A 10,012-nucleotide genomic window follows, 5' to 3' on the forward strand; every position below is an offset into this window, starting at 1 on the left:
CTCTAGATGCTCCCACACTGTGCTGCAGACTGAGTGATTGCCGTGGGGATGTAGAGTGTACCTGATTAAGTTGTCACGCCAAACATGTCTTTGAACTAGAGAGGGGAGAGACAGATACAGATGTCCTGGGGAATAGCACAGTGTGTGTGTCTGTGTGTGTTTAGGATGGAGTTGTGAGAGAGAGTTTATTTGAGGTAGCGGGAGCACTGTGTGACTCTGATCTGATTTAGCCAGGCGAGGGTGTCTGTGTGTGTGTGTGTGTGTGTGTGTGTGTGTGTGTGTGTGTGTGTGTGTGTGTGTGTGTGTGTGTGTGTGTGTGTGTGTGTGTGTGTGTGTGTGTGTGTGTGTGTGTGTGTGTGTGTGTGTGTGTGTGTGTGTGTGTGTGTGTGTGTGCTTGTCAAGGTGAGTTTGGGTTTGGGAGAGAGATATGATACAAAAACGATGCAGAAATGTCTTATTTAAAGTCATTCAGACATAGGAACAACTGCTTCACTGCACTATGACATCTGTTTGTGTGTGATGACACATCCACTCTGCTCTGTTTACCTTGACGGTATCCAGTGACCAATTTCAGAATTGAATTTAATCATGTCTGTCTGCCTCCAATCAATCCCTTTAAATCACGTACCAACATGACCGACACACACACACACACACACACACACACACACACACACACACACACACACACTGTTGATATGGCTCTAAATACTGTAGCTTGGGTATAATTCCCACTGACAGTTTTCAAAGTCTAGAGAACAACACAAGGCTTTAGATAGGGCTTGTCTCAAGGTACTGTAAATAAGCTGAACAGCCACACAGTCAGGGTCATTACAAGGTAACGTACTGGAGGACACAGCAGATGTTTTCCTGGATAGAGTAGCTAGCTGCCTCGCTGCACCACTGAGTGGGCTCACGCACACTGTCTGGAGGAGAGAGAGAGAGCGTGTGTGTGCAGTGCTCTGTAGCTCAGTGGTAGAGCATGGCCCTGCACCGCCAGGATATTGGGTTGGATCCCCTGGACGACACATATGTAACAGGTATCCACACTGGATTTGAATTAGCTGAATCACTTATTATTATTATTGTTACATGTCATTCCAGATGACATTAATATGCAGTAGTTGATGAGGATACCTAGGTGACTCAAATAATCAATGACCTTTCACCTCTACTGTCATGTAGGGTACAGCAATTGTTTTAATGTTGTTTTAATTCAACCTTTATTTAACTAAGCAAGTCAACAAATTGTTATTTACAATGACGGCCTACCTGGGAATAATGGGATAACTGCTTTGTTCAGGAGCAGAATGACACATTTTTACCTTTTCAGCTCAGGGAATTCGATCCAGCAACCTTTTGGTTACTGGCCCAATGCTCTAACCACTAGGCTACCTGTGGCAGCAATGGGGCGGCAGAAATGGGGGCAGTGAATTACTTTGGCGAAGCACACAGAGAGAAAACAGAATGAGTCAGGTTGTAGAGATCTAAGACATGACTAATGAAAGCCTTAGTGAGTGATGTTGAGTGGATATAAAAGGTATGTATATGAGTCTGTCTAAAACATTTACAAACATGTCTCTATTTTCACTCCAAATGGTTCATGACCTTCCTCTCCTTCTCTCTCTCTCTCTCTCTCTCTCTCTCTCTCTCTCTCTCTCTCTCTCTCTCTCTCTCTCTCTCTCTCTCTCAGGGTGACACATTCCAGCATATTCAGGACATTGTGGTCAGTCTCCTCAGGACCATCAACCGTACAGTCATAACCATGGGTCGTGAACACGCCCTGATCGTGAGTAAACCTAATTACCCGCCTTCCCAAAGCAATAGTCCACTATTCACCAGTCAAATATTTGGAAGGCCACCAAAATTCCTGAAATTTCCATCCCTAACTATAGCATTTTCCAACAACATAGAACTGCCAGACAGAGTTGCAATCTACTTCAGAGATAGTCTACAGAGTTCTGTCTTACTATCCATGTCTGTGCCCAAAGAATTCGAGCTTCTACTTTTAAAAATCCATCTTTCCAGAAACAAGTCTCTCACCGTTGCTCCTTGTTACAATATATGTGCCTTGGACAATATATGTGAATTGATTGCCCCCCATCTATCTACAGAACTCGTACTGTTTGGGTGACCTAAACTGGGACATGCTTAACACCCCGGCCATCCTACAATCTAAACTAGATGCCCTCAATCTCACACAAATTATCAATGAACCTACCAGGTACAACCCCAAACCATGCCCTTTAAATACACCTATGCTGTCTTCAACCAGGATCTCAGCGATCACTGCCTCATTGCCTGCGTCCTTAATGGGTACGCGGTCAAACGACGACCCCTCATCACTGTCAAACGCTCCCTAAAACACTTCAGCGAGCAGGCTTTCTAATCGACCTGGCCCGGGTATCCTGGAAGGATTTTGACCTCCTTCAGTTAGTAGGGGATGCCTGGTTATTATTTAAAAGTGCTTTCCTCACCATCTTAAATAAGCATGCCCCATTCCAACAATTTTGAAACAGGAACAGATATAGCCCTTGGTTCACTCCAGACCTGTCTGCCCTTGACCAGCACAAAAACATCCTGTGGCGTACTGCATTAGCATCAAATTGCCCCCATGATATGCTTTTCAGGGTAGTTAAGGAACCAATATAGACAGGCAGTTAGGAAAACAAAGGTTAGCTTTTTCAAACAGAAATGTGCATCCTGTAGAACAAACTCCCAAAAGTTCTGGGACACAGTAAAGTCCATGGAGAATAAGGGCACCTCCTCCCAGCTGTCCACTGCACTGAGGCTAGGAAACACTGTCACCACCGATAAATCCACAATAATTGAGCATTTCAATAAGCATCTTTCTACGGCTGGCCATGCTTTCCACCTGGCTACCCCTACCCTGGTAAACAGCTCTGCACCTAACACAGCATCTGCCCCCCCCACTTCTCATTCACCCAAATCCAGACAGCTAATGTTCTGAAAGAGCTACAAAATCTGGACCTCTACAAATCAGCTGGGCTAGACAATCTGGACCCTCTCTTTCTAAAATGAATCGCCGGAATTGTTGCAACTCCTATTACTAGCCTGTTCAACCTCTCTTTCGTATCGTCTGAGATCCCCAAAGATTGGTAAGCTGCCGCGATCATCCCCCTCTTCAAAGGGGAGACACTCTAGACCCAAACTGTTACAGACCCATATCCATCCTACCCTGCCTTTCTAAGGTCTTCGAAAGCCAAGTTAACAAACAGATCACTGACCATTTTGAATCCCACCGTAACTTCTCCGCTATGCAATCTGGTTTCCGAGCTGCTGATAGGTGCACCTTAGCCACGCTCAAGGTTCTAAACGACATCATAACCGCCATCGATAAGAGACATTACTGTGCAGCCGTAATCATCGACCTGGCCAAGGCTTTTGACTCTGTCAATCACCACATTCTTATTTGCAGACTCAACAGCCTTGGTTTCTCAAATGATTGCCTCGCCTGGTTCACCAACTACTTCTCAGACAGAGTTTAGTGTGTCAAATCGGATGGCCTGTTGTCCAGACCTCAGGCAGTCTCTATTGGGGTGCCACAGGGTTCAATTCTCAGGCTGACTATTTTCTCTGTATACATCAATGATGTTACTCTTGCTGCTGGTGATTCTCTGATTCACCTCTAAGCAGACAACACCCTTCTGCATACTTCTGGCTCTTCTTTGGACACTGTGTTAACTAACCTCCAGACGAGCTTCAATGCCATACAACTCTCCTTCCGTGGCCTCCAACTGCTCTTAAATGCAAGTAAAACTAAATGCATACTCTTCAACCGATTGCTGCCCGCACCTGCCAGCACGTCTAGCATCACTACTCTGGACGGTTCTGACTTAGAATATGTGGACAGCTACAAATACCTAGATGTCTGGTTAGAATGTAAACTCTCCTTCCAGACTCACTTAAGCAACTGCAATCCAAATTTAAATTGGCTTCCTATTTTGTAACAAAGCATCCTTCACTCATGCTGCCAAACATACCCTCGTAAAACTGACTATCCTACCGATCCCTGACTTCGGCGATGTCATTTACAAAATAGCCTCCAACACTCTACTCAGCAAATTGGATGCAGTCTATCATAGTTCCATCCATTTTGTCACCAAAGCCCCATATACACCCACCACTGCGACCTGTATGCTCTCGTTGGCTGGCCTTCGCTTAATATTCGTCTCCAAGCCCACTGGCTCCAGGTTATCTATAAATCTTTGTTAGGTAAAGCCCCACCTTATCTCAGCTCACTGGTCACCATAGCAGCACCCACCCGTAGCACACGCTCCATACGGTATATTTCACTGGTCACCCCCAAAGCCAATTCCTCTTTTGGTCGCCTTTCCTTTCAGTTCTCTGCTGCCAATGACTGGAATGAATTGCAAAAATCACTGAAGCTGGAGACTCATATCTCCCTCACTAACTTTAAGCATCAGCTGTCAGAGCAGCTTACAGATCATTCCACCTGTACATAGCCCATCTGTAAATAGCCCACCCAACTACCTCATCCCCATAATGTTATTTTTTCTCCTTTGCTCCCCAGTATCTCTACTCGCACATTCATCTTCTGCACATCTATCACTCCAGTGTTTAATTGCTAAATTGTAATTATTTTTCCACTACGGCCTATTTATTGCCTTACCTCGCTAATCTTACCTCATTTGCACAGATTGTATATAGACTTTTATTTTGTGTTATTGACTGTATGTTTGTTTAGTCCATGTGTAACACTGTGTTGTTGTTTGTGTCGCACTGCTTTGCTTTATCTTGGCCAGGTCACAGTTGTAAATGAGAACTTGTTCTCAACGGGCCTACCTGGTTAAATAAAGGTGAAATATATTTTTTTCAATGATTACGTGTTTGCAGGGTTTTGCTCCAACCCAATTGACTTGGCTTCCCATACTGCCCTCCATAGTCTCCTACCATATAATTAGTGCAGTTGTAGAAGATCCTTTCCAGTTTATTGATCTTTACCTTGGTTGCCCTCTAAATGATTCTCTTCAGTCCTTTAAGTGTTTCTCAAATTGTTGCTTGGGTCCTGCTGGTGGCTGGTGGCTGGTGGCCAATTCCATTTGGGCCTTGACTTAAAAATGGAGTTCTGATTAAAAACAAGGGACTTGGTATTTTCTTGGAGAGAAGGTATTGATTGCTTCAGTCCGTCTTTCAGTATAGTTACTTATTACACCTTTATTATACACTTTCAAATACCACAGTATAACCCTCCCAGACTAACCCCTCAGTTCTTATTATCCATCCATAGTACCACAGTATAACCCTCCCAGACTAACCCCTCAGTTCTTACCATCCATCCATAGTACCACAGTATAACCCTCCCAGACTAACCCCTCAGTTCTTACCATCCATCCATAGTACCACAGTATAACCCTCCCAGACTAACCCCTCAGTTCTTACTATCCATCCATAGTACCACAGTATAACCCTCCCAGACTAACCCCTCAGTTCTTACCATCCATCCATAGTACCACAGTATAACCCTCCCAGACTAACCCCTCAGTTCTTACCATCCATCCATAGTACCACAGTATTACCCTCCCAGACTAACCCCCAGTTCTTACCATCCATCCATAGTACCACAGTATTACCCTCCCAGACTAACCCCTCAGTTCTTACCATCCATCCATAGTACCACAGTATAACCCTCCCAGACTAACCCCCCAGTTCTTACCATCCATCCATATTACCACAGTATTACCCTCCCAGACTAACCCCTCAGTTCTTATCATCCATCCATAGTACCACAGTATAACCCTCCCAGACTAACCCCTCAGTTCTTACCATCCATCCATAGTACCACAGTATAACCCTCCCAGACTAACCCCTCAGTTCTTACTATCCATCCATAGTACCACAGTATAACCCTCCCAGACTAACCCCTCAGTTCTTACTATCCATCCATAGTACCACAGTTTCATTCTAAATGGTGGCAGTCAAAAGTGCTTTATGTGAGTCATCATGGCACAAAAAAAGCTTTAGGCAATCACTCTTCAAGCTGACTCTTCATGTTTTGTTTAAAATACACACCTTTATTTGATCCCAATATAACTGTTACAAACAGCTGCAGAAACACAGTGAGAGGAACAAGAAGAGCATTGTGGGAGATCATACACTGGGATGGTTTATAAAAAAGCACTGATGTGGCAGGTTAGGGTCTGGTGCTGATGATTGGTTAAACAGTAAATAGGGCGTGGTCTTAGAAGCAAAGGCTGATTCTAAATGGTTGAGCTTGGGTTATAACCAATAGCATTGTGGAAGATTGGAAGCTCGTAGAGTGGAGTGTTTATTATTGTCTTTGTGTTTGGTGCACTCGGAGGGAATCCTGAATGGATCCTCGCTTTGTCAGTCAAGTCTGGGAGACTGTTGATTGGTTGCACGGCCTGTCACTCTCTAAAGGGCTTGATGATGGAATCGTCTCTGTTTAGGTAGTAGAGTTCCTCTCTTCACTGTGACATGGTCCATCACCTATGAATTCTCATCTGACAGATGTTAGAACTAAGGAAAGGTCACCGCTGTCACAGCCTTCTAGACTGAACTCTTGTCAATGTTTAGTGTCTCCCCTAAATCCATAGCTCAGTAACTGTACCAAGACTTTGGGTTAAAGTAACTATCAATCAGCCCATAGTTGTGGGCTGACGTACTGTTCGTTCTCCAACCATGTCAGAGATGAACCATAGATCTCCATAGATACCATAACAGGTGTACAGTTCCCATAGCAACAACAATGAAACAGGAGCAGTCCCCATGGTAGATAGACACACACCTGTCCAATCCCCATGGTAATAGCAGTCCGGAATGTCTTCATGGCGACTGTATCGCCGGCGATGGCTGTGTGTCTGTGTGTGTCTACAGCCACCAGAAGCACTTCTTGCGTAGCTTCTTGACGAGGGTCTTGGTGTTCGGGTGGGCGGGGGCAGGTTTGGGGACAGGGAGGGGAAAATCATAGTCCCTGTCTAGAGTCTCCATCACTGGCTGGAACCTGCCTTCCTGCTGCCTGAAGTCATGCTCCACACTGGAGAGAGAGGGGGGGAGAGTGGAGAGGGGGGGGGGAGAAGGTGAGAGTGAGGGAGACAGAAAGAGGGGGAGAGAGGAGACAGAAAGAGGGGGAGGGTAGGATAGATAGATAGAGTGAGTGAGAGAGACAGAAGGGTAGAGCATTAGACACATGTACATACACACAATATCTTGTAATAATACAAATGTACTTTAATATAAATGCAGTTAGGTGAATACAATAACATACTGTACTTTGATGCACATGCTTCACACCTCGTAACTACCATGTGCCGATGCAAGGGCACACTTAATCAGACAGACAGACACACACACACACACACACACACACACACACACACACACACACACACACACTCTGAAATCGATTCACGTTCATAACATTCTTGCACTTCATGCACCACTACATCACAGGTTGGAGAGATGAGAGAAAGAGAGTCATCTTAAAGTGTTGAAACTAAAACAGAGGGCTGAGGGAAATACTTCTTCCCCTGAGATGCTTTCAAAGCAATTCCTCCCCTTGACTCTCTCTCTCCCTTCATCTCTCTCTCTCTCCTCTCTCTCTCTCTCCCTCCCCTTGACTCTCTCTCTCCCTTCATCTCTCTCTCTCTCCCTCCTCTCTCTCTCTCCCTCCCCCCTTGACTCTCTCTCTCCCTCCTCTCTCTCTCTCCCTCCCCTTAACTCTCTCTCTCCCTCCTCTCTCTCTCTCTCCCTCCCCTTGACTCGCTCTCTCCCTTCATCTCTCTCTCTCTCCCTCCTCCTCTCTCTCTCCCTCCCCTTGACTCTCTCTCTCCCTCCTCTCTCTCTCTCTCCTCCCCCTTGACTCTCTCTCTCCCTCCCCTTGACTCTCCCTCTCCCTCCCCTTGACTCTCTCTCTCCCTCCCCTTGACTCTCTCTCCCCCTCCCCTTGACTCTCTCTCTCCCTCCCCTTGACTCTCTCTCTCCCTCCCCTTCACTCTCTCTCTCCCTCCCCTTGACTATCTCTCTCCCTCCCCCCCCTTGACTCTCTCTCTCCCTCCCCTTGACTCTCTCTCTCCCTCCCCTTGACTCTCTCTCTCCCTCCCCTTGACTCTCTCTCTCCCTCCCCTTGACTATCTCTCTCCCTCCCCTTGACTCTCTCTCTCTCCTCCCCTCTCTCTCTCTCTCTCTCTCTTCCTCCCTCCCCTTGACTCTCTCTCTCCCTCCCCTCTCTCCCTCCCCTGACTCTCTCTCTCTCCTCCCCTCTCCCCCTCCCCTTGACTCTCTCTCTCCCCTCTCCCTTGACTCTCTCTCTCCCTCCCCTCTCTCCCTCCCCCTTGACTCTCTCTCTCCCTCCCCTTGACTCTCTCTCTCCCTCCCTCCTCTCTCTCTCCCTCTTCCTCTCTCTCCCCCCTTGACTCTCTCTCTCCCTCCCCCCTTGACTCTCTCCCCCTCCCCTTGACTCTCTCTCTCCCTCCCCTTGACTCTCTCTCTCCCTCCCCTTGACTCTCTCTCTCCCTCCTCTCTCTCTCTCTCTCTCTCTCTCTCTCTCTCTCTCTCTCTCTCTCTTTTTTTCTTCTCTCAAGTGCTTCAGGTCATATTGTAGTGGAGGTTGAGTGTTTCTGTGGCAAGTTTGGCTTGAAAGTTCAAGGCTGAGGTCTCTGTGTGTGTGTGTGTGTGTGTGTGTCGGTGTGTCTGTATAGGGACGAGATGAGATGCATAGGGATTAAGCATCTGGAGTTAATGAGGCTTATGATGAGGGAAGGCATAAGGGGCAATGACACACGCACCCGCACGTACTCACACACACACACCATGCGTGCATGCACACACACACACACCCACCCACTCAGTCAACGTATTTGCTCTCTCCTGACAAATAAAAGTGTGGAATGAAACCTCTGTAATGACACCAGTGACTGGCAAGAGAGAGTCACATGGAATACACAGGGCCCTCTAGGAGAGTAAAGAGGGAGGGATGAGAAGGGGGAAGAGAGAGTCACATGGACTACACAGGGCCCTCTAGGAGAGTAAAGAGGGAGGGATGAGAAGGGGGAAGAGAGAGTCACATGGACTGAGAAGGGGAAGAGAGAGTCACATGGACAGGGCCCTCTAGGAGAGTAAAGAGGGAGGGATGAGAAGGGGGAAGAGAGAGTCACATGGAATACACAGGGCCCTCTAGTAGAGTAAAGAGGGGGGGGATGAGAAGGGGGAAGAGAGGACGGTTTGATGAGTACTAGTGGAAATGATGAGGTGAATATTGAAACAGGAGGGAAAGAAAAGGCATACAAAGAAAGAGGAAAGAGGGGGAATAAATGTAGAGGCAGACAAGGGAAGGAAAGAGGTGAGGAAGGTTAGATTGCGTGGGGAAAGAGGTGAGGAAGGTTAGATTGCGTGTGGAAAGAGGTGAGGAAGGTTAGATTGCGTGGGGAAAGAGGTGAGGAAGGTTAGATTTCGTGGGGAAAGAGGTGAGGAAGGTTAGATTTTGTGGGGAAAGAGGTGATGAAGGTTAGATTGTGTGTGGAAAGAGGTGAGGAAGGTTAGATTGCGCGAGGAAAGAGGTGAGGAAGGTTAGATTGTGTGGGGAAAGAGGTGAGGAAGGTTAGATTGCATGGGGAAAGAGGTGAGGAAGGTTAGATTGCGTGGGGAAAGGGGTGAGGAAGGTTAGATTGCGTGGGGAAAGAGGTGAGGAAGGTTAGATTGCGTGGGGAAAGAGGTGAGGAAGGTTAGATTGTGTGTGGAAAGAGGAGGCCAGTAGACATGGAAAAGAGGTAAGAGGCCAGATGCAGACACAGGGGAGAGAAGAGCAAGATGAATACATTATAATGCCTCTCTCCAACTGAAACACACACACACACACACACACACACACACACACACACACACACACACACACACACACACACACACACACACACACACACACACACACACACACACACAGACAGAAACAAGTGTTAACTCCTCCCACACATCCCTCCCTGCACAGTATGTTTTACAGTAGCGTTTGAAG

At 46.8% G+C, this 10,012-nt stretch overlaps 2 protein-coding genes across 2 annotated transcripts in view; one reads left to right on the plus strand and one right to left on the minus strand.

The window, feature by feature from the left end:
* LOC135545768 (dedicator of cytokinesis protein 2-like) overlaps nucleotides 1-10,012 on the plus strand; it is a 135,243-nt gene that overhangs the window by 56,918 nt on the left and 68,313 nt on the right. Inside the window, 1 exon segment of the mRNA XM_064973616.1 lies at nucleotides 1,694-1,789. Within this exon segment, the coding sequence (XP_064829688.1) occupies nucleotides 1,694-1,789 (96 nt within the window).
* Nucleotides 6,042-10,012, minus strand: part of LOC135545349 (INSYN2B protein-like) — an 11,110-nt gene continuing 7,139 nt past the window's right edge. The window contains exon 4 of the mRNA XM_064972961.1: nucleotides 6,042-7,039. Coding sequence (XP_064829033.1) covers nucleotides 6,874-7,039 — 166 coding nt within the window. The 3' untranslated portion in view covers nucleotides 6,042-6,873. The remainder of the gene's footprint in view (nucleotides 7,040-10,012) is intronic.

This window comes from Oncorhynchus masou, chromosome 9 (assembly GCF_036934945.1).
Source record: "Oncorhynchus masou masou isolate Uvic2021 chromosome 9, UVic_Omas_1.1, whole genome shotgun sequence".
Classification (NCBI taxonomy): domain Eukaryota; kingdom Metazoa; phylum Chordata; class Actinopteri; order Salmoniformes; family Salmonidae; genus Oncorhynchus; species Oncorhynchus masou.